The sequence below is a fragment of the Scomber scombrus genome, chromosome 7 (genome assembly GCF_963691925.1).
Source record: "Scomber scombrus chromosome 7, fScoSco1.1, whole genome shotgun sequence".
In the NCBI taxonomy this organism is placed as follows: domain Eukaryota; kingdom Metazoa; phylum Chordata; class Actinopteri; order Scombriformes; family Scombridae; genus Scomber; species Scomber scombrus.
The window spans coordinates 31,110,269-31,136,007 of NC_084976.1; the positions used below are offsets into that span (position 1 = coordinate 31,110,269).

The 25,739-nt window shown below is 39.8% G+C and overlaps 1 protein-coding gene across 1 annotated transcript in view; it reads right to left on the reverse strand.

Moving 5' to 3' along the window:
• Window positions 1-25,739, reverse strand: part of LOC133983077 (atrial natriuretic peptide receptor 1-like) — a 90,632-nt gene that overhangs the window by 37,180 nt on the left and 27,713 nt on the right. Inside the window, exons 3-5 of the mRNA XM_062422029.1 lie at window positions 12,817-13,004; window positions 10,094-10,207; window positions 3,803-3,938 (exon numbers count right to left, since the gene is read on the reverse strand). Of these exons, the coding sequence (XP_062278013.1) occupies window positions 3,803-3,938; window positions 10,094-10,207; window positions 12,817-13,004 (438 nt within the window). The remainder of the gene's footprint in view (window positions 1-3,802; window positions 3,939-10,093; window positions 10,208-12,816; window positions 13,005-25,739) is intronic.

The following is a 25,739-nucleotide window of genomic DNA, read 5'->3' on the forward strand; positions in this document are numbered from 1 at the left end:
ACTGCCCTAAGACATATTACACACCCGATGTACTATACCTCATTTTTGAGTTAGTGCCTGTTGTCTTCCTGGGTCAAAATGAAGCTGGGACAACAGGCTAATGTTAAACTCTACCTGCTATTTTCAGTTTAGAATATATTTAACACATTGTTCATTATAAATTTCTGTTTAATATCATATATAATTAATTAACTGGTATTCTCTTACTTTGTATAGACACTTGCACTTCTCTCTTAAACTGTATAATGTGATTGTTATACACGACATCACCAGTATATATAGGCTACCGTGTATGTGGAAACGTACTGATTCTGATTCTGTCACATCCTGCAGATATGACTGTACTGAAGTGGAGTCAGAGGGCAAAGACGAGGCGGCTGCAGCAGGTAGAGAGCCTAACCCTGAGACCCGCTGCATAGCTCTTCATATCTGCATAGTGTTTCGTGTTGCACAACGGTTTGAGCCTGAAAGTGGATGTGAGGAAACGAGGACGAAGCTCTGTCATCGCTGATAAAAACCTGCAGGAGGGGTGAAGAGGGAGAGCTCAGATATTCCTCGGTTCTCTTGGCAGACGAAGGGCCTCGGAGGAGCCGAACTCGCCTCCTCCAAGAGCAAAAAACAACAAACCTGAGAGACCATCTGGTGAGGTTTAGGCTCAAAACCACTTAGCTATCGGGAGAGAAACACAACCTGTATCTATAGCAACCATAACACAACCTGTTTCTATAGCAACCATAGCACAACCTGTATCTATAGCAACCATAACACAACCTGTATCTATAGCAACCATAACACAACCTGTATCTATAGCAACCATAGCACAACCTGTATCTATAGCAACCATAACACAACCTGTTTCTATAGCAACCATAGCACAACCTGTATCTATAGCAACCATAACACAACCTGTATCTATAGCAACCATAACACAACCTGTATCTATAGCAACCATAGCACAACCTGTATCTATAGCAACCATAACACAACCTGTATCTATAGCAACCATAACACAACCTGTATCTATAGCAACCATAACACAACCTGTATCTATAGCAAACATAACACATTATGTATCTATAGCAACCATAGCACAACCTGTATCTATAGCAACCATTACACAACCTGTATCTATAGCAACCATAGAACAACCTGTATCATAGCAACCATAGAACAACCTGTATCTATAGCAACCATAACACAACCTGTATCTATAGCAACCATAACACATTCTGTATCTATAGCAACCATAGCACAACCTGTATCTATAGCAACCATAACACAACCTGATGGTCTGTCTGTGCATTACATTCCTCATACAAGTGGTAAAGATTGGCCAAAAAGTTAAATGGGTTCAATAGATTTTAGTTTTTTGAGCAGATATCATGACACAAAGTGACTTCTAGCAAACGGCTGAGCAGACCTACGAAGGGTTAAGGTTAGGTTATCGTCATCATCGTCATGGTTACAATAATAACCACAGGGTTGAAGGTTAGGGGACGATTGTAGTTACACTTTTTTTTTTAAAGTTGGGAACAGGAAGTAAAGTCCACTGTTGTGTTAAAGCCTCCATCCACTCCTCCTCCTCTGAATGATGAAATCTGCCCCCCCCCCCCCTCACGGTTACTATGGCAACCAGATGGCAGTTGTCACTCAGACTAACTATATGTTGATTTTGGCCGAGTTACGTTACAAACTATTGATTTTTTCATGCACAATGGGTTGAAACTTGGCTTTAATTTGTTCTTTTTTAACCCATATAATCATTTTTAGGTCTTAACTGACTGAAGCTGAAACAAAAGTGTATCTAATATTTTGACCTGCAAATCCCCCAAATCTGTGCTCATGTTGCAGGATGCCTGATTCAATCAGGGTTGTCGACTCCCTCACACGGCAGACAAATGAGTTTTTATTTCCTGCCTTGTCGCTGATATCAGAGCAGAACATACTGTACATTCTTGGAGGTTAGCGGAGAAAACTGGCATCGGCCGAGGGTGCAGCTTTTACAGAGATATGAGCTTTGAGATAAGCTTTCTAAAGTGGGAAACGCAGCACAATGAGGCCGACTGAAGTCAAGCAAACACACAGAATCAGCTCTGAAGTTCAGATCTCAGCAGTCAGTTAAACTAGAAACAGCTTCAGTTAATAAAAAGGCACAAAGAACTAAACTGTGAAACTAGGCGAATAGTCAAGATTATGATTAGAATAATGTAACAAGATAGGAAAGAGAAAATAAGATAATTGAATCAATGTTTTGTTGAGTCAGTTATGTTTGTGTTGGCCTTTAAATTCAGTAAATTACATTACAGATAAAGTGTAGCGTGGGAAGATCAATTGTGAATATTCATATTATTTCTACAAGAGAACAAAAAGAAATGATATTGCTCAATTCACAGCACTGAGGTTTGATTAGGTGTTTTCCATCCACCTGTTTTCAATTTGATAGGCTTAAAAAACAAGAGGAATATTCAGAAAAATCTCAAAATATTGCCCAAAACTGAGACTGTAAGCTTCATGTTTTATTGGTCCATGTGGTTCAGTTTAAATTTAAAGGTTTAAAATGATAAAATAAACGTATGAATAACTTGCACACATCCTTCTTTTGTGGACCCAGCATCAAATTTCTGCTTTTAATCCATTTAGAGAGAATATATTAGAGGATTATGGCAAAAATGTCTAAGTGGTGTAACCATAAAAACTTTGTACCAAATAATTCAACTTGCTTAAAAACAGTAAATTGTCAATAAAACACCATATCAACTAGTTTGGCATGATCTTACATTATAACTTTATATTAAATAAAGGTAATGGAATACAATTGTTCTAAATATTACATTTACTCTGGTTACCATGGAGATCAGGAAACATTTACATGTTTTAAATGAAGTCATTATTAGTATAAGTCCACTTAAATACACTGTAGGTGATAAAATATGTAATATGTATCATTCTTTTGTGGTTACACCATTTGACATTTTCAGGAGCATTCAGTCTTACTTTTGGTAAAAAATGGTGCAAATATCATTTCAAATTATATAAAACCAACAAAAATACTAAATGTACATTTTAACAAACCTGATGCTGCTTTTAAATGTAGTTTAACATATTTATGAATTGATCATCTTGCCAACCTTTATTTATCACAGACTCTGTTACATGTAAAAGGACTTAAAACATTTATTTCTGCTTTCCGTGATTTTATGGATGACTTCACTCGGCCTTGCACTGAATATTATTTACTGTTTATTTGTGTTAAATAATCGTCACCATACCAACAGACGACATCATCTCACAGATAATTACCTCGACTGCGTCTCGTAATGAGTTCGACCTCGGGGGTCAGCGTCATTTCACACGAGTGGGAGTCACAAACCTCTCAAAGGTGAGGATTCATGTTGGAGTGAAGCTCTTCAGGTGTTTTTATTTAGATTTCACATTAAACCTTCAGCGCTAATTTAACTGTGAGTGCAAATGAAACTACATTACACTGATTACACTGAATGCACCAGAGGGGCTGCTCAGGTGGGGGGGGGGGGGGGGGCAGAGTGTGTATCTCCTGGTGCACGTTGCCTGTTTTTAAAGTGAGTCGCTGTGATATAAAACTGATCTTACAGACAGATCTGTGGCATAAAAGTAAAACTGCCTTTAAATAAACTTTTACTGGAATCACTAAAATTCTCTTTGCTCATGTTCTGGTCGCTCAGAAAGGAAGATGGAAATGTCCAGCGTGAGTTATCGCAATTTAAAAAACAAATAAATGAATAAAACAGAGCAGCAGCCACTCAGCTCTGATTGGTTCACTGACCGTGGAAGGTTCGGTTCCACATCCTCTTGGTGACGACTTTGCCCGGCGGTCGACCGTCAGACGTCGACATGGTCTCGTTCAGAGCGTGAGTGTAGAGCATCAGACCGTCATAGAAACCTCCGGCAATGATGTTCATCTGGAAGACAGGAAACACAACAAGATAACCCCATTTATTAAAATCATAGGTGATTAAAGATATTACTGGTATTGTATTTTCTTTTGCAAAGAAAGATAAACATACTGCAAAGAAAGACAAAAATACTACAAAAAGACATAAATACTGCAAATAAAGATACAAAAATACTGCAAAGAAATACAAAAATACTGCAAAGAGAGACAAAAATATTGCAAAAGGACGACAGAAATACTGCAAAGGAAAACATAAATACTGCAATTAAAGACAAAAATACTGCAAAGAAAGACAAAAATACTGCAAAGGAAGACAAAAATACTGGAAAGAAAGACTAAAATACTGCAAAGAAAGACAGAAATACTGCAAAGAAAGACTAAAATACTGCAAAATGACGACAAAATACTGCAAAGAAAGATAAAAATACTGTAAACAAATACAAAAATACTGCAAAAATACAAAAACATCCAGGCCTATAAATTGTGTCTCACTGATTGCCAACGTTAAAATGAAAGGCCCCCTGGTGGTTAATCTGAGTACTACATGTATGTAATCATTAAGTTTTTACACTGATGACGTGGATCTCTCTGAATCTCACGGATCTAAAATGATCTATCTGGATGTTACAGAGGTTGGAAGCTGAATAATAACTCTGTACTGACACTGAGTTAAATTCACCAGCACAGATAACGAAGTGCTGCAGAGGGAGCAGGCCTGTCTGTGCAGCCGTCCCCCTTAAAAACTGACACTAATTACAGTTTAATTGCATTTGAAACAGAAACCATTAACAGCTGGTGATGATGTCACTCAGTCGGACTGAAAGGACAAAGTGTAATCGTCCCCTGCAGCCGTTACAGTGGAGCGAAAATCAATGAACGATCAGCCGCAACCCTCTCAGACACTAGCTGGGTGTGATGATAGTGAGCTTGTCTTCTTTCCTCCCTTCCTTCCTTCCATCTGTCCTTCCTCCCTCCTTCCTCCTCTCTTTCTTTCCATCCTCTCTCTTTCCTTCCTCCCTTGCTTCCTCCCTCCCTCCATCCCCCTTTCTTCCTTCCTTCTGTCCTCCCTCCCTCCTTCTTTCCATCCTCCCTCCCTCCTCCCCTCTTTCTTTCCTCCCCCTACCTTCCTCCCTTCCTTCTTTCCTCTGTCCTTATTTCCTTCCTTCCTCTCTTCCTTTCTCCCTCCCTTCCTCCATCCATCCTTCTTTCCTCTCTCCCTCCTACCTTCCTTCCCTCCTTCTTTCCTCTGTCCTTCCTTTCCTTCCCTCCCTCCTTTCATTCCTTCTTCCTGCCTCCCTTCCTTCCTTCCTTCCTTCCTCCCTCCTTTAATTACTTCTTCCTCCCTTCATCCTCATTTCCTTCCTTCTTCCTCCCTTCCTTCCTTCCTTCTTCCTCCCTTCCTTCCTCCTTTCCTTCTTTCTTTCTCCCTTCCTTCCTTTCTCCCTCCTTCCTACCTTCCTTGTTCCTCCCTTCCTTCCTCCTTTCCTTCCTTGTTCCTCCCTTCCTTCCTCCTTTCCTTCCTTGTTCCTCCCTTCCTTCCTCCCTTCCTTCCTTGACTCGAGGACAACAGGAGTGTTAAGGCGACAGAGTTGAAGATCCACGGTGGAGGAATGATAGATATTAAATTATAATAACTTTTTGTTCTTAAATAAAAACCAACATTTGAAAATAAACATAAAGTAAATCCTAGTTAATGGTTAAAAAGTAAAAGTCTCTTGCTGGTTGTGTCATCGCTGCTGTCTGATTATGTTTAATGAAGCTGCTGCTGAGACGAACCGCAGATGGAAAAACACCAAAAAATCCATCTGAAAATATTTACACAGCTTCCCAAAAGTTTATTTATCGAGTGATTCCACCTGCTGCAGTCAGAGATAATCTACAGTTTAATCCGTGAAAAGACCAAAACCAACAATGTGTCAGTCCGTCTCTCTGACACCTCCACGATGTTCATACATGATTCAGTGATGATAAATAAGTGTTGACAATATTAGCAATTCATAAATCAGTTAAACTAGTTTTAAAAGCAGCATCAGGTTTGTTAAAATGTACATTTAGTATTTTTGTTGGTTTTATATCATTTGAAATGATATTTGCACCATTTAGTACCAAAAGTAAGACTGAATGCTCCTGAAAATGTCAAATGGTGTAACCACAAAAGAATGATAAATGTTACATATTTTATCACCTAGAGAGAAAGAAAGGAGGAAAGAAAGAAAGAAAGGAAGGAAGAAAGAAAGAAAGAAAGACATGTAATGAAAGAAAGAAAGATAAAGGAGGAAGAAGAGAGAACAATAAGTTAGAGGAGAGAGAGAAAGAAAGCGAAAGAAAGAAAGAAAGAAAGAAAGAAAGAAAGAAACAAAGAAAGAAACAAAGAAAGAAACAAAAGAAGAAAAAATGAAAGGAAGAAAGAAAGAAAGAAAGAAAGAAAGAAAGAAATGAAAGAAAGAAAGAAAGAAAGAAAGAAAGAAAGAAAGAAAGAAAGAAAGAAAGAAAGAAAGAAAGAAAGAAAGAAAGAAAGAAAGAAAGAAAGAAAGAAAGAAAGAAAGAAAGAAAGAAAAGAGGAGAATGAAAGAAAGATAAAGGACTAAGGAGAGAAAGAAAGAACATGAAGTAGGAAGAAAGGAAGGAAGAAAGAGGATGAAGAAGCAAGAACAAGAAGTTAGAGGAGAGGGAGAAAGAAAGAAAGAAAGAAAGACATGTAATGAAAGAAAGAAAGATAAAGGAGGAAGAAGAGAGAACAATAAGTTAGAGGAGAGAGAGAAAGAAAGCGAAAGAAAGAAAGAAAGAAAGAAAGAAAGAAAGAAAGAAAGAAAGAAAGAAAGAAAGAAAGAAAGGAAGAAAGAAAGGAAGAAAGGAAGAAAGGAAGAAAGGAAGAAAGAAAGAAAGAAACAGGTGTAACCACAAAAGAATGATAAATGTTACATATTTTATCCACCTAGAAAGAAAGAAAGAAAGAAAGAAAGAAAGAAAGAAAAGAAAGAAAGAAAGAAAGAAAGAAAGAAAAGAGGAGAATGAAAGAAAGATGAAGGACTAAGGAGAGAAAGAAAGAACATGAAGTAGGAAGAAAGGAAGGAAAGAAGAGGATGAAGATGCAAGAACAAGAAGTTAGAGGAGAGGGAGAAAGAAGAGAAAGAAAGAAAGAAAGAAAAAGAAAGGAGGAAGAGGAGAGAGAAAGAAAGAAAGAAACAGGTGTAACCACAGTAGAATGATACATATTACATATTTTATCACCTACAGTGTATTTAAGTGTACTTATACTAATAATGACTTCATTTAAAACCGTCCAAACGAAAGGCACATCCGATAAAATATTTTGTCGTTTTCATCCGCGAGCGTTGTCGTGGAAACAGGGCCTAAAGAGGCCTTCTATGAGCCCTGATCTGAATCCTATTGAACACCTGTGGAAAGAGCTGAAACATGCAGAAACCCTTCAAACCTGAGACAGGGCCAAACTACCTGCAGACAGGCGCAGAAGTCTCATTGTGTTATTCAACAGTGTAGCTGTATGTCAATAACAATAACAATAACAATAACAATAACAATAACAATAACAATACGTTTTAATAGATCAATTCAGTGTTGATCTGAACAACATTAATGATTAATCACCAAACTACAATCAGATGAATGATGACGTTTGCTGCCATCTGTTTGTTTCTGTTGACGTGTCCAGTTTCTCCACAGGGACCATTGAAGTGTCATCGTATTATATTGTGTGTGTGTGTGTGTGTGTGTGTGTGTGTGTGTGTGTGTGTGTGTGTGTGTGTGTGTGTGTGTGTGTAGTGTGTGTAATGTGTGTATAGTGTTGAGCTGTTAACCACATTAGCTTTCCTCAGCTGTGTCTCTGCTGCTGATTAACTGGCTTCACAAAGCTGCCAGACAAGCTGCCCACTGAACACACACACACACACACACACACACACACACACACACACGCACACACACACACACACACACACAGAGTGCCTGATAAGGGACACACTGGAGTCCTGTAATATGTTTAGATGTATTACAGCATTAAGGAAAGTGTCTGGTAACCCATATTTAGCAGATTGTGACATTGTGTGATATCAGTTTCAAGTCCACCACATGTTTATCTCAGCTTAGTTCAACCACTGCAACCTTAGCTCCATCAAATATTTATAAGCAATATTCTGCTTTCATGAAGCTCAGACATGTGTGTGTGTGTGCGTGTGTGTGTGCGTGTGTGTGTTGTGCAGGATGAAGCTATAAATGATAACATCAGCAGACTAAATTATCTCCTCCGTCATCCAGCTGCTCTGACAATGCTAATTACACATTTACATAATAATCTGCTTTTTTTTTCCTTCGATAGATTATTGATATTTTCCAGCATGAAAAGTGTCTGATGCATTATGTTTAATATCCTCATGTGCTCTATTTTTATCGGATCGTATTTGTCATCGTCGGCCTGAGACGAGATGTTTGTTCATCCGGCTCCAGAAGAGTGAAGAGGGAAGCTCGAACCTCTGATGCAAAACAATAAAAAGGTGAATAAAATAACTCTGTGCTCAGTCTGTTTCACCTCAACAACCCTGGACAGAGAGGCTGCTCTGTGCTGCTGGATATTAGATATATAGATATACAGTAGATATAAATTCGACCAAGGCTGCCATCAGGAAAGACGGGACATTCCCAGTAGGCCGGCCGGTCGATGACGTCATGAATACTCTGCAGACCGAGCCGGTCAATATTCAGTCATGCAATGTATGCGCGAGATACTGAGAAAACTACACAACTTATATATCAGTCCAGTGTAATCCATGATGTATTTATGTCGCTTTCTTGCTGTGCATTTCTCAGTCATGGTCACTCCTGTGGTCCAGTTCTTTCTCATCACTTCCAATTTTGCAACTTAAATCAATTCCTATTTCAGTATTCTACAACTTCCATGGTTGTATATTTAAAAATGCAATAACTGCAATATATTATTTTCTTTGTGTGGAATGGAGCACGGCCTGCTGGGAGAAAAGGGCTCATCCAATGAATGAACAGTCTGCAATGGCACCATTTTTTTCTGGCGATTTTCAAGGCACAGTTCACATCTACTGCAGCGAATATTTTTCTGGAGGTGAGCATTACTGTATATAACTGTGACTTAAAAATCTCCAGTAATATGCTGGCTGTACATTTATGCAACACTGGTAAGGAAACCAGTTAAATTGGAAACCAGTTGGGACCATAGACTGTATATAAGAAATGGACGTAACATCTGTGACGTCACCCATTGGTTTGTGGACTGCTGCTCGGAGGCCAATAGTATCGGATCTAAGCAGCGCCATCTTGAACATTTCAGGTGCATGCTGGGAAAAATAAAAACACGGATTCTACTTATATGGGCATCAGGAGGAGCATGAGGCGGAGCTTTGTTAGCACACGGTGACTCGTAACTTAAACTTTACTCTTTGTCAGTAATGCACGTTAATGTTAACTATGATATTAATTGAGATTCTAATTTTGGCTAAAATAAGATGCAAGTCACTTTGAATGGAAAATGCAATGTTACTTACCAAAAACATCTGAATATCCGAATCTTTAATGTATCTGTTAGTATCATCCAAAAGCCCAACAGGTCATTTTTAGGCCACTGAAATGTTACGACAATGTTACACAAAACTCTGAACTCAGAAAACTGTCGGTGTGAAACAAGTTCACGGCTATTTCCTGTAGTCTATCTGTCCGCCCTCCTGAACCTGTGAACCAATCAACCTGTCAATCACGACGTAGCCACGCCCTAATGCATACCCTGCTTTATCGTCACATATAAAATCAGGGAGGCCAAAATGTCCCAAATGAACATCATACTGCATTGAAGAAGGCTTTAAACTAGCGATTGAGACCATAAACACATTTTGAAAACGTTTACTGAGGTTAGAAATCAAGTGAGAAGTTGGTGAATTCTCCATTGACTTGTATAGAGACGGAAGTCCTTTTGACACCAAAACGGTCGCCCCCTGGTGGCCTTTTGATAGAATGCAGTTTTAAGTTACTTCCGCATTGGCCTCATTTCAGAGGACCGGAACTCCCCGCCTGGTTGGGACATAACACTGGTGGATTTAAAGGCCTCACTCCACCACTGACCAAGGCTCTTGTCATATTCACGCTCACACTTCCAAACCAACAGCAGACACACTTCCTCACCAGCGAGTCCTCGATGGTGTAGTTGAACATTTTCCTGGCGTCCGTCTTCAGGTTGCCGACGAACTCTTTGTACTCGGGGTTCTGAGGCTCTCGGTACGTCAGGATCTTCACGCTCTGAAGACAGGAAGAGAAGAGGACTTTGTTAATGTTTGTTATATACGTACATCTAAACAAGAGGACATGTTGTCTTTTAACCTTCGTGTGGGGCTCCCGGGTCAAATTGACCCCGTCTGTTTTGACTGTTCTTTCTGTCATTCCTTCCTCCCTTCCTTCTTTCCTCCCTTCCTCCTTTCCTTCCTTCTTCCTCCTTTCTTTCCTTCCGTCTGTACTTCCTCCATCCCCCTTTCTTCCTTACTTCTTTCCTCCCTCCCTCCCTCCTTTCCTTCCTTCTTCCTTCCTTCCTCCTTCCCTCCTACCTTCCTTCCTCCCTCCTTTCCTTCCTTCCTCCCTCCTTTCCTTCCTTCTTCCTCCCTTCCCTCCTTCCTTTCCTTCCTTTCCTTCCTTCCTCCTTTTCTTCCTACTTCCTTCCTCCCTTCCTTCCTTCCTTCCTTCCTTCCTTCCTTCCTTGACTCGAGGACAACAGGAGGGTTAATGGTGGATTGAATTCGTAGTTCAGTGGGTGGAAAAACTTGTGTTCTATTATTACTGTTGGATGAGAAACAGGAAGTGGAGTTGTTGGAACTATTTGTTGTTCTTGTTAGATTCAATGATTAAAACATTCATTTATTTATTTGTTGTTGTTTGTTTTAGAAGAATAGTTTGATTATAATATTAGTATCATTTTAGTTCACTTGAGTACTGGTGCATGCTTTTATTGAAGCTACAGAGGCAGGTAGAAGAGCAGCAGGCAGCAGGAAGGGTTGATGTTTGCTTATAGAAATGTTCAAATAAACCAAAAGAAACGTTATCATGGATAATGGAGAATAAACTTTCTTACCTTCGGTGCCTCAGTAGCTGTTTGATTTTGAGTTCATTTATTTATTTTTCTTTGTTTGTGTTGTTAATCTGTGCTATCTCTCTCTATATATATATATATTTATATATATATTATTATCATTATTAGTAGTAGTAGTAATAGTAGTAGTACTAGTAGTAATAGCAGCATTAGTAGTAGTAGTAGTTTTATCATGTAGCTACATTAGTTCTTATGAGCCTGCTGAGAGAATAATAATGAGTGTAACATAAAGCATTTATCAGAAGCCTTCATATCATAACTTGTCTGTGTTTAGTGTCTGATCAGCTGTGTGGAGGTAAAGGGAGAAGGAAAGAAAGAGGAGGACGAAGCAGCCAGGAAATTACTCTGGGGAATGGTGTGTGTGTGTGTGTGTGTGTGTGTGTGTGTGTGTGTGTGTGTGTGTGTGTGTGTGTGTGTGTGTGTGTGTGTGTGTGTGTGTGTGCGTGTGTGTGTGTGGTTAATTTTCCAGTACAAAAAAAAAAAAACCTGAGAGTGAAACCTGGGAAATCAAGTTATGAGAGCGGCTGACGTCAAACACTCAGAGAAGCTTCTCCTGAACCGAGCGGCAGCAGCGGCAGCAGCAGCAGCAGCGTTTAACCCTTCGACGGCCGCGCTGCTTCACACTCTGCTGGCTCTGCTTCCTCCCATCCTCACACCTGCACCCTCCGACCCGACACCCAGAAACCCATCGAGATTCATCATCATCGAGGAATTTCTCTGAGGATTTATCTTTTAGCCATACTGAGGAAAATGTTGTGTTACTGTGGAAAAATGTACGATTTGGTTTCGTGGAAATCAGCAAAGACTAATAACTCCTCTGACTCTCTAATGTTAAAACCTTTACAAAGGAGGTCAAATAATACATGAAGGTGATTTGTTCCCTTTATGAATCCAAATGCATTTTAAGACTATTGACTCGGTTCTTACTGCAGACTGTCTGTATGGAGGACTCTCTGCTTTTTATTGATATGGTCACTTCACACTTTAGTCCACTGTGTTTTTTTTTAAAGTGCTTAACACATAAAAGTTGGATTGGAGATGTGCAGTTTGTCTGTAGGTGTAGAGGATTTATTCAGGTTTTGAATCAGATTCAGATTCAGATTTAGCTTTATTTATCCCCGGAGGCGATAAATGACTATCGGGGAAATAAAACATTTCTGGAGGCGGGACCTTTTATAGGAACGTCCTCTCACTCAGTCCTCTCAGCTGTTGGGACTCCAGCAGAGTAGGACCCAGATAGGACCCAGGTAGGACCCAGATAGGACCCAGGTAGGACCCACCGGACTCTGACGTCACAGAGGCGACACGCCCAAAGTATAACAGAGAAAAGGACAACGAGGAGGTAAACCTTCTGTTTGTGTGTTTTTGTACATGGCGGTGGACGCTATGAACTTGTTAGCTACGGTTAGCGACCCATGAGTCTAGCGTGTTGTTTCATGTTAAACGTCATCAAGCGCGCGCCGGTAAACGTCCCATGCTGCGTTCATGCCGGCTCGGAAATGCTGAAGCCTACAGAACAAACATCGGTTATAAAAACCCGATACCGATACTTCCCGATATAACATTTTTAAGTGAATATCGGCCGATAACATCGGAGGGCCTATAATATCGGACATCCCTATAAATAACATATAAATATATATATATATAAGAGCCCTAAGGGTTAGTGCAAAAGACTGTACCATGCACCAAAGAAAAGAAGAATCTATAGTGCATTCAGCAGCTTAAAGGCAGAGAATGAATGAACTATGAAACCCTGATTGTGTACCTGGAAGGCTTCCTTAGCGATGGCGTCGTCCTCGTCCCCGCGGGCCCACGGCTGCCCGTTCTTAGAGTTCAGGCTTTCTCCGAACACGTCGATGTAGAAGAACACGTACTGCTCGTGAGGAAGATCCGCCCGCCGGAAGTGGACCATCAACTTCCTGAAGACGTCTGGTGAGCAGCAGACGAACATCACTGGATGGGGAGAGACGGGAAAACAGTAAGGTAAGTAACAGGTTAGAGACGATGTTTCACATTAAAATAGATTTTAGTGCAACAGACAGACGGCGACAGGACGCTGCAGTTATTCCAATATGTGCATTAGATCGATTAACATTTCAGAGGTTAGAGCTCACTAAAAATGAAAGACAAAACCACTTCTTCATTCCTGTAAGAGTCAGGATCAGCTGATGAATACTAAAGTTAAACGCTGAGATTTGTAGAACTTACTGGATGAATTCTGCCGTAAAAAGCTGAACAGTTTAGTGAAGAATAAAGAATAAATGCAACTTTCAAGTAATTTACAGCTCAGTTGTTTCGTTTTTTAAACTCTTTTAACTTTTGTGTCGTCCTCCCGGGTCAAATTGACCCCGTCTCTTTTGACTGTTCTTTCTTTCCTTCCTTCCTTCCTTCCCTCTTTCTTTAATCCCTCCTCCTTCCATAATTATTTCCTCATTTCCTTCCTTCCTCCTCTCCTCTCCTTACTTCCTTCCTCTTTTCCTCCCTCCTTACTTCTTTCTTTCCTTCCTTCCTTCCTTCCTTCCCTCTTTCTTTGCTCCCTCCTCCTTCCATACTTCTTTCTCACTTCCTTCCTTCCTCCTCTCCTTACTTCCTTCCTCTTTTCCTGCCTCCTTCCTTCCTTCCTTCCTTCCTCATTCCTTCCTTCCTTCTTTACTCCCTTCCTCCCTCCTTACTCCTTTCCTTCCTTCTTTCCTCCCTTCCTCATTCCTTCCTTCCTTCTTTTGTCCCTTCCTCCCTTCCTTCCTCCTGTCCTTCCTTCCTTCTTTCCTCACTTCCTTCCTTCCTTCATCCTTCCTTCCCTCCTTTCCTTTCTTCCTTCCTTCCTTTCCCTCTTTTGTTCCTTCCTCCTGTCCTTCCTTCCTCCCTTCCTTGACTCGAGGACAACAGGAGGGTTAAAGCAGACATGTTAGGAGGACTGAGAGTCAATAGAGCATCAAAGTCATCATCACTATGTTAGAACTCAGAGCTGTCACAGTTTAAAATAATAAAGATCCAGTGCTTCACTTTCCTGTTGTTTTCTCAGTGAAATGAGTCTTTGTTGTTTTACCGTTTGTTGACAAGAAAGAAAGAAAGAAAAAAGTAACAGTATGTAATAAATGTGACAGTGAGGCTGCGGTGCGGCCGAGGCTGAGTCAGACAGCTGGAGGCGAGATTAGCTGCCACGGATCACACTGAGTCATCTGTCAGAGGGGACATCAATGGGATTCATCACAGAGCTGTGTGTGTGTGTGTGTGTGTGTGTGTGTGTGTGTGTGTGTGTGTGTGTGTGTGTGTGTGTGTGTGTGTGTGTGTATGTCTCTAAGAGCATCAGCTGTATTTATACTGAGAAAAATCCATTAAGCCTCTGAATGAAGGAGTCTCTGGTAGCTGATATTTGGTATCAAGACAGACTAAATCAATACGATATTGATGGAATTTATTGGTAAAATGACACCATGAGACTCTCAGGTTGCACAGACTGCAGCACAGTTTACTGTATGTCTGTAAGGGAGCTGCTCAGTCTGTCTTAACCTTTGTGTCGTCCTCCCGGGTCAAATTGACCCCGTCTGTTTTGACTGTTCCTTCTTTCCTCCCTTCCTTGCATCAGTCTGTCCTTCCTTCCTTCCTCCTTCTCTCTTTCCTTCCTCTCTTTCCTCCCTTCCTTCTTTCCTTCCTCCATCCCCTTTTCTTCCCTCCTTCCTTCCTTTCCTTCCTTCCCTCCTTCCTTCCTTCCTTCCTCCCTTCTTTCCTCCCTCCATCCTTCTCTCTTTCTTTCCTCCATCCCCTTTCCTTCCCTCCTTCTCTCTTTCCTTCCCTCCTTCCTACCTTCCCCCCTTCCTTCTTTCCTTCCTTCCTCCCTTCCTCTTTTCCTTTCTCCCTCCCTCCCTCCTACCTTCCTTCCTTCCCTTCCTCCTTTCCTCCCTCCCTCCTTCTCTCTTTCTTTCCTCCCCCCTACCTTCCCCCCTTTCCTTCTTTTATCTTTCCTTCCTACCTTCCTTCCTTCCTTCCCTCCTTCCTTCCTCCCTCCTTTCCTTCCTTCTTCCCCCCTCCTTTCCTTCCTTCTTCGTCCATTCCTTCCTTGACTCGAGGACAACAGGAGGGTTAAATCAGCAGTCAGGTTTTCCTCTCTGTAATCATTCATCCTGTTCATACTGACTATTAAAACATACAACTTTTAAATCCATGTTTCCACAGAAGGAGGACTGTGGGTTTAGTCCTCCATCACTTCCATTGTAAACATTATGAAGGGATCTTCTAATGGTCAGTATGAACAGGAGGAATCATTACAGTAAGATAAACACACTTAAGGCTCATTTTGGCTCCTGACTGTTGTTTTAAGACACACTTTAAAAATTAATCCAGTTTAATCCAGTCTGGTGTGTGTATGTGAGTCATTCTGAATCCTACTCCAATAATAATAATTAAAGCTGCAATTATCAAATTATTTATTTAAGTTACTGATTTTTTGTCCATTAGTTTTCTGCAGAAACAATCCTCTGCTCCTCAGTCTCTTACATTCGGAGCATCCAGACTTTTCTTTGCTTCCTCTCAGACGTGCCGCTCGGTGTCGGAGCCTCAGGAAGTCTCCAGAGGCGTGATGACATCCCCCCTCCCCCTCCCTCCTACCCCGTTCCTGTCCCACTGCCTCTATTGTTTCAGGCTTTAATAACCTCGGAGCAGGAAGTGAACGGTGAAACCTCAGAAACCACGCATGGTCTAAAAGCTTTCTTGGGATTGATACTGAAGTCAAGAATCCGTCCTCGCCGCCACCGAGAGGAGTTTGAAGTCTGCTGAAATATAATCGCCCCTTACTTTTAATGCTGCTCTGTTTGTGTGTGTTTTATTCTCCTTGATCTATAAATAGTCTGTCTAGTGCTGTAAAGTCTGAACAATCAAATTATTGCCAGAAAAAGTGTTATTCTTTGAAACTGGAGTGTTTATTAGAGCTTCTGAAAAATGATTTGACAACTTCTCCACATTTTGAAGTGATGGTAAATGGACTGTACTTATATAGCACTTTTCTAGTCTTTTGACCCATTCACACACACATTCATACACCACTGACGCAGCCACCGGGATCAATTTGGGGTTCAATATCTCGCCCAAGGAAACATCGACATGTGGACTGAAGGAGCCGAGAATAAAACTGCAGATCTTCTACCACCTGAGTCACAGCCGCCCCATGCAACGAGGACTAAGTGACACTTTTTCAAAGGAACAAATAACCTTAATCAACAGTGAGATGCAGTCAGATTAGTTGTTATAATGTCAATGAAATCTATGAAGTATATAAAAAAAAGGCAGTGTTGTCATTCTGTCCGGTTAAAGCTTAGTTTATAGTTCATATTATCAGTAAAAGCTCTGCAGAGACATCATCAGAGCCTTCAGGTAAATTACCAAAGAGCAACAGTGAGTGTTTTTTCTCTGCAGGTCCTTTCATCTAAGGAAACATTTTCCAAATTGACAACATCTGAAATCTAAAAGTCTTAAGATGCACTTTAGATAGTTTTAACCCTTTGAAAGTGTTATTTAGAAAATCATTTCTTTGCATTTCCTTCCTCTTTGAAGCCATGACAACATAAAACATGGATTATTTTCTCTCATTGATCCTAAATGTGATGTTTTACAGACCTCTACAGACTCATTCACACCTCATTGGTTCTAAACATTTTATTAAAAACATGTTAGAGACTCATTCTGTTCATGTACAAGATTAAAAAATGAAACTAAAACTTCACAAATGTCTCCAGCAGGATCTCTGATGTCAGCAGTGATTTGTGTTATTCTTCGTTTATACACTAAAGCACACTCTGTATCTATAGCAACCATAGAACAACCTGTATCTATAGCAACCATAGAACAACCTGTATCTATAGCAACCATAGAACAACCTGTATCTATACCAACCATAACACAACCTGTATCTATAGCAACCATAACACAACCTGTATCTATAGCAACCATAGAACAACCTGTATCTATAGCAACCATACCACAACCTGTATCTATAGCAACCGTAACACAACCTGTATCTATAGAAACCGTAACACAACCTGTATTTATAGCAACCGTAACACAACCTGTATCTATAGTAACCATAACACAACCTGTATCTATAGCAACCGTAACACAACCTGTATCTATAGCGACCATAACACAACCTGTATCTATAGCAACCGTAACACAACCTGTATCTATAGCAACCGTAACACAACCTGTATCTATAGCGACCATAACACAACCTGTATCTATAGCAACCGTAACACAACCTGTATCTATAGCGACCATAACACAACCTGTATCTATAGCGACCGTAACACAACCTGTATCTATAGCAACCATAACACAACCTGTATCTATAGCAACCATAGAACAACCTGTATCTATAGCAACCATACCACAACCTGTATCTATAGCAACCGTAACACAACCTGTATCTATAGAAACCGTAACACAACCTGTATCTATAGTAACCGTAACACAACCTGTATCTATAGCAACCGTAACACATTCTTTATCTATAGCAACCATAACACAATCTGTATCTATAGCAACCATATAACAACCTGTATCTATAGCAACCATAGAACAACCTGTATCTATAGCAACCATACCACAACCTGTATCTATAGCAACCGTAACACAACCTGTATCTATAGAAACCGTAACACAACCTGTATTTATAGCAACCGTAACACAACCTGTATCTATAGTAACCATAACACAACCTGTATCTATAGCAACCGTAACACAACCTGTATCTATAGCGACCATAACACAACCTGTATCTATAGCAACCGTAACACAACCTGTATCTATAGCAACCGTAACACAACCTGTATCTATAGCAACCATAACACATTCTGTATCTATAGCAACCATAACACCACCTGTATCTATAGCAACCATAGAACAACCTGTATCTATAGCAACCATAACACAATCTGATGGTCTGTCTGTGCATTACATACCTCATACAAGTGGTAAAGATTGCCCCAAAAAAGTTAAATGGGTTCAATAGATTTTAGTTTTTGAGCAGATATCATGACACAAAGTGACTTCTAGCAGACCCATGAAGGGTTATGTTATGTTTGCTGTAACAAAGAATAAGATTAAGATGTATTTTCTGTTGATTGATTAATTGACTGATCGCTGCAGTCATCAGATGTTGATGGCAGTTTGGTCACGACTTTAATGTGACGGATGTTCAGTTCGTGGAAAAAGGTCGGAGTGCAGACGCAACCCTGAAACCAGGAAGAGCACAAAGTAAACGACCTGTGACCTCTGACCCCTGCGGCGCTTCCTGAGCATTAAAGATGAAAAGAGACCAGCTTCCACATACAGTACGACCGCTGTGAAGATGAAAAGAAAAAAAAAAACCCACCTGAACCCGAACGTTCTTATTCAGGAGATATTTGGAGGTTTAATAATCATCAAAAAATACAAAAAGATTTTAAAAAAGAAGATTAAAAGACGAGCTTGAACTCCTCAGTCTTCTTCTGACAGATTTGACGGAGTCTTCATATCCTGCTTGTCGTTTATAAATCAAAGAGTCGAGCCGTCACGCAGCTATACGAGGGGTGAAGGAAAAGAAAGAAGAAGGTCAGGCAGGAAATAGGATGTAGGGGAAAAAGTAATTATCTATCTTAATCTCTTTTTTGTACGTGTTCCTCTTCTCTCTTTCATCTCGGTGACTTAACGCTGCGCTTCAGCTTCAGATGTAGAGATGCTTACTGTGCAATATTAATATCAGACTCAGGTGTATTATCATCCAACACCAATATTACCTTCTACATAATGTTACTACGGTTTTTTTTTTACTACTATTGCTTGTGTACTTTTATCCACTTTGCTGCTGCAAAGCTGTAAATTTCCCCATCGTGGGACTAAAGCTGCGTTCAGACCAAAAGCATCTGACACGAATTGAGCAGCAAGTCTACATAGAAAATGAATGTAAATGGCGCAATCACACGCAATGTTATATCAGGCGGCGCCAATTGAAGCGTCTGAAGAGAATGAATGAATGAGTGAATGAATCAAGCGTCTGAAGAGGCGCGAATAAAGTTGGAAAATTGTAACTTTTCAGGCGGCATCCAATCAGCGGCGAGTTTCTCCCGACGTCACAAGCGCGAATGAAGTGAATGAAGCGATGATCCAAAAATGTATATTTATGATCAAGCGGCGCGATAGAAGCGATTCAAGCGATTTTTTCGCGTCAGACGCTTTTGGTCTGAACGCAGCTTAATAAAGGAATATCGTATCGTGTTGTATCTTTATCGTACTCTATCTCTATTTTATCTAATCGTTTCACATCGTATCGGATCTTACTGTATCGTATCTCATCTTATATCGTGTGTCATCTCATCGTATCTTGTCACATTGTATCGTATCTCATGGAATTGTATCTGATCATATCGTGTTGTATGTCATCGTATCATCGCGTATCGTATCATTTCTTATCTCTTGTGCTTTGGCTTCCTCAGTCAGAAGATTCAGTACCTCATCATATCGTATCTCATCTCGTCTTATCGTATCGTGTCATTTCGTATCATATAGCATTGTATCATATCGTATCGTAAAGTATTGTATTGTATTGTATCTTATCTTTATCTTTTCTTATCTCTTATGCTTTGGCTAGTTCACAGTCAGAAGATTTAGTACCTCATCATATCGTATCTTATTTTATCTGATCGTATCGTATCCCATGAAATCGTATCTCATCTCGTCGTATCATATCTTAACTTATCGTATCGTATGTTTTCTTATCTCTTATGCTTTCACTTCTTCACAGTCAGAAGATTCAGTACCTCATCATATTGTATCTTATCTTATCGTATTGTATCCTACGTCTTCGTATCATATCCTACCGTATGTCATCGTATCGCATTTTATCTTATCGTGTCTCATCTCATCGTATCATTTCGTATCGTATTGTACTGAATCTTATTTTTTATCCTTTGGTTTCCTCACAGTCAGAATATTCAGTACCTCATCATATCGTATCTTATTTTATCTGATTGTATCATATCTTAACTTATATCGTATCGTATGTCATTGTATCGTATCACATTTTATCGTATCGTATTGTTTCATATCTTAACTTATATCGTATTTTATCATATATTGTATTCTATCGTATCGTATTGTATCTTATCTTGTCTTAACCTCATCTCATCTCTTTTGCTTTGGCTTCCTCACAGAAGATTCAGTCACGTGATAAACAGGAAAACAGGACGAGTCTCATTTTAAATGTACAAGAATAGACAAAAAAAAAAAGTCTCATCAGAATCAAATCATTCATATTTAAAAAGCTGGATGACAAAACATAAATTTGTGGCTGTTGTTAAAGTCACAGCTGGATCAGGCTAATCGCTGCATTGAGCATCATCCCTGTAAAGTAAAGACTACAGAAGGCTGAGAGGAGAACAAAGAGTCACCAGATGTTGCACCAGCTGTTGTGAATGAAGAATCACTCGTGCATCATGTATTCTGTCTCCTGCCAATCAGGAATAAAAGAAGTTTGATTTTTAGCCTCGTTAATGGAGGCAAAAATAACAAAAACCTTCTTATAAGCCAGGAAAACGCCACTTTAATGACTCTGAGCTGAATCTCTCACAGCATGTTTGGATGTTTATAAAGCCTGAGAATAAAAAGGAGGCAGAGCAATATTGTCTCTTAACATACTGACCCGATTTCAGATGATATCTTTTCTAGAAATTACATTTAAAATATTATAACCATGTGTATATATGGTGTGTATCTGTGTACGCTTTGTCTTTAACCCTTGAAAAAGAAATCCAAATGTAAATATTCCCAATATCAGATATTTAATGCCTTCTTTGTTCTCCATTCTTTCATCTCTACTGTATACTTGTATAAAGATGGATTAATGAAACACGTCTCTTTGGTTTTTTAAGGATGCCCAGATTAAAGCTACACAGTGTTTTCTTTCTGGTCCTCTAGTCCTTTGCTACAGAGCTTGAGTTTGTTAGTCCTGATTCTGTTTGTCTTGTGCATGAAGACGAACATGCAAGTGACATCAAATACAATGCCAATGGTTTCTTTTTTATGTAATTGCATTTATAATCTGTGAAAATGAAATTAATCTGCAAATATACTAAAATATAGAAGACAGAGACAAATAAACCCCCATCTTCTTGTTAGGTTTCTTCCTTTTTGTACGTTAAAATCGACCAAACTTGATAAAACTTGAAATTTGAGCCGTTCAGAAAAATCCGGCTTTGTCTAAATCTTCCAATTGAAGACACAAAAAGAAGTAAAACACCAATTACAAATGCAGTGAAGAAGAAAGACTGAAGAAGACTGGTAAGTAACACACACAGAGCACCTTTAACACCTTTTATAAGAGTTTTGACGGCTCATTTAATTCCTGAGTGAACCAGGAGTAGATTCTGAAGAGCTTAAAAAAAAAAGGCATCTAAAAACTATTAACTGCCCGAGAAAATGAATCTGACTGCTTCCAAGAGCCTTTCAAAGCTATAATAATGCAGGATTTATGCCTTCATGGAAATATTTCATGTTTCACTTGACAAGAGAAAAAAGCTTCAGTGATGAATCCTCTCGAACTGAATCTCTGGGAATAAAAGCCGATCATTTAAAAGGTCACGTGAAGATGCTACACGTGTCGGCTGCTGCAGTAAATGTCATGAGAAATATCACATCTCCATCTGTGAGAAGTATTGATTAAGATTATCTGAGCTTCCAGTGTCCGTGATAGACAGTGTGAATAGTGTTTCTGTCCAAAGTACTTCTGCTCACAAGCTGCTGCTCTGACTATCACAATCAGTTTGGGTTTCAGTAGCTTTCCTGATGTGGACTGTTGGACCTCGGGATCAAACCTACAACCATCTGATTAGTGGCTGATCCGCCCTTCCTCCTGAGCCATGTGTAAATTTAAAATCATTCAACATGCACTCAGTATGAAGCTGTACGACAGTATAAAGGCCAGACTTTCTTTTTTTTATTTTGGAAATTACGAGAATAAAGTCATAATATTGTCATAAGAGGAAGAAAGGAAGGACAGAAGGAATGAATGAAGGAAGGAAGGAAGGAATGATGGAAGGAAGGACAGAAGGAAGGAAGGAGGGAAGGATGGAAGGACAGAAGGAAGGAAGGAAGGAAGGACATAAAGAAGGAAAGAAGGAAGGAAGGAATGAAGGAAGGACAGATGGAGGGAAGGACAGAAGGAAGGAAGGAAGGAAGGAAGGAAGGAAGGAAGGATGGAAGGAAGGCAGGAAGGACAGAAGGGAGGAAGGAAGGAAGGAAGGAAGGAAGGAAGGACAGAAGGAATGATGGAAGGAAGAACAGATGGATGGATGTATGGATGGAAGGACAGAAGGAAGGAAGGAAGGAAGGATGGAAGGACAGAAGGAAGGAAGGAAGGAAGGACAGATGGATGGAAGGAGAGAAGGAAGGAAGGAAGGAAGAAAGGACAGATGGAAGGAAGGAAAGAAGGACGGAAGGAAGGATAGATGAAGGGAACATTTACCCTAACAGCTGAAAACATTGGTTAGAAAATTAAAAAAGTCATCAAATGTAATAAGTTACATTACTTTGATGAAGTCATTGAAATAGTTACATTACTTATTACATTTTAAATAGAGTAACTAGTAATCTGTAATCTATTACATTTCCACAGTTACCTTCCCGACCCTGACTGGTAGTTCAGGTGTGTTTTAATTGTGTTTCAAATAAAAATAGACTGAAAAAGTGTTGAATAGCTGACTGAATATCTACTGGTGCATTCAGATAAACCAGCATGTGATAGAAAGGCATTTTTCCCAACATGACGCCTCCCAAAATCGACTGCATCTTGTACAGCGGTGCGATTTATTGACCGGTTTTTACATTAAATGTGTTTTAGAGCAAAACACAAAGAGGGGAACAGAAACTCTACATGGACAAATTGATTTCTAGGTGCAGAAAAAACCTTCACTGGATAAATAAAGGTTTAGATACATTCATTCATACACAGTGAAAGTATATTATAAGAGCTTTTTCCTCTCAAACTGACTCACTGCCTCATTAAAGCATAATAAGACATCACCTCAGCAGGAAGCCACTCATCCTCCAAAGGTTTGGAGCTGCATCAACTTATTGTGTTCACAGGAATGTCTATAGAAACGGACACGCAGGCGATAATGGGCTGTTTACAAAACAGGAAGTGATGATGACACTCCCCTGCTGACACGGCTGGAATAAAGCCATTAAACGCTCGAATCACAACACAGCTCAGAGAGGGAATAAATATAACCTCTGTGAGATTTCCTCAAAGCTCATCCTGAACTCTCTAATCATCAAAAACTTGTAGTGAATCTCTGGTTTCAGCCTGATGAACGTCACTAAATAGTATCATAGAGGATTGACCTGCTCCGCTCTGTTTGTGAGTTTCATTCACAAAAATGATCCTAAAGACTGAAAAAGAAGAAATTGAGGTTGCCATAAAAAGCTGAAACTATTAGAAACTATAAATCCATCAGAGCAAGTCAACTCAGTTTAATTTATATAAAGTTGTCTCTAGGCCTAGACTACCTACAGAGACTCTGTTGGGTTGAGAGAGAAAGAGGCATCATGTGACCACCACAGAGCTTACAGTAGGTGATGATACACTCTCAGCTGTTTATGGCTGACATTAACATCAGCACATCAGGAAACTGGCACTGGCTTTTTCTTTCTTTTTTTTTTTCAATCAATTGGTTCATTTGTTCCACCTCTGCCAAGTCTCTCTGCACACCGACTAAAAGTAGAAACCATCAGCAGAAAGGCTCACAGGAAATCCCTCGACTAAAGCTTCCTTCCATCAGCAGTCACATTGATTACCAAAGAGGCAGGAAGGAGAGAAACCGACCACTTAGAAGATTAATCACTTATTGACTGACTGAGGGAACACGTGATATATATAAAAATAATAAAAGAAAACAAACATTCGTTCCAACATTCAGACCGAATGTCTTTATTTTATTAATTTTATTACATGTTTGAATGTTTTTAACACCCCCTTTTTCTCTAATGCAATGCAAAGAGCGGGTGAGAAACGACTTTTCATTTCAGCCTGTGTATGCAAATACATGTGTGTGAAACAGGCGGGGAGTTCTGGTCCTCTGAAATGATGCCAACGCGGAAGTTACTTAACTTGCATTCTATCAAAAGGCCACCAGGGGGCGACCGTTTTGGTGTCAAAAGGACTTCCGTCTCTATACAAGTCAATGGAGAATTCACCAACTTCTCACTTGATTTCTAACCTCAGTAAACGTTTTCAAAATGTGTTTATGGTCTCAATCGCTAGTTTAAAGCCTTCTTCAATGCAGTATGATGTTCATTTGGGACATTTTGGCCTCCCTGATTTTATATGTGACGATAAAGCAGGGTATGCATTAGGGCGTGGCTACGTGGTGATTGACAGGTTGATTGGTTCACAGGTTCAGGAGGGCGCCTCATGCTCCTCCTGATGCCCATATAAGTAGAATCCGTGTTTTTTATTTTTCCCATCATGCACCTGAAATTTTCAAGACGGCGCCGCTCAGATCCGATACTATTGGCCTCCGAGCAGCAGTCCACAAACCAATGGGTGACGTCACGGATGTTACGTCCATTTCTTATATACAGTCTATGGTGTGAAATGACGAATAAAGAAATCTTGAATCTTGAATGTTTAAATGTTGCTTCACGCTTCGTTTTACCTCTTTACTTTGTCTCTCTGCAGCAGTTTGTGATGACTGATGTTCTCTGAGCAGAGGAAACAATATCTTAATAAGCGCTGTTTGGCTTTACCTTCCTTCACTGGAGGGCCTCCATGTCTGACGCAGCTAATTGGCTCTCATTGCTACCATCAGCGAAATCTGCTACCTTAATGTTCCTGAGCTCGCCGCCATGCTGGATCCTGCTTCATGAGCACATCGGGGCTCGCTCTCAGCCTCTTTAATCAGAGTCCTGTGTCAGAGATGTGAGAAGCCTGGCAGCTCTTTCATTAAGACACCCGAAACCTTTCAATTAGACTTTCTTCTTTTTTGGTCTCTCTTCTTCGTCTTCCTTTAAACTCTGCGTAATAAGAGCAGTGAAGAGACGACCTGCTGAGCTGGAACGCAAACTGATCCTCATCATTAAAACAGGAAAGAACAAGGAGTCTCTATTTCAACACTCACACATATATATATCTTACCTGAACCTTTCAATCATTAGCACTCTTAGTTTTATCAAGAGGACCTATTCTGTACATTTCCAGCTCTATTGGAATATCACTGCATGATTTCCATTTAAACTCCTTTATTATCTTATACTGTCTTATATCTACAGAGCCCCGCTGGGTTCAGCTGAGAGATATAAAGGGTGCATGTGTAATTCTGTACACGCATTTTAGAAACTGTGCTCTCAGATTCATAATCAATGCTCATGGATTTGCATACAATGTGCTCGAAAGGTAGTGGATGTAAATGAACTCGCTGGTTTTCTTTAATCAAAAAGTAAATATATAGATTTCAGCGTATCAGGACCTAAACAGTATTTTATTTGTGTAGCTTTTGGAGCAGGCAGGAGCATTTACATGGTTTTGCTTTATTATTTTTCCTCATTAGAATAAATGGAGTTAAACCACAAAGATATGGCCTTCCTTTCATCCCGCAAATTACATGAAATTACATGAAATCAACTCTCTCTGCAGCCACCGTAGTTTTGTATTATTAAAATGACAAA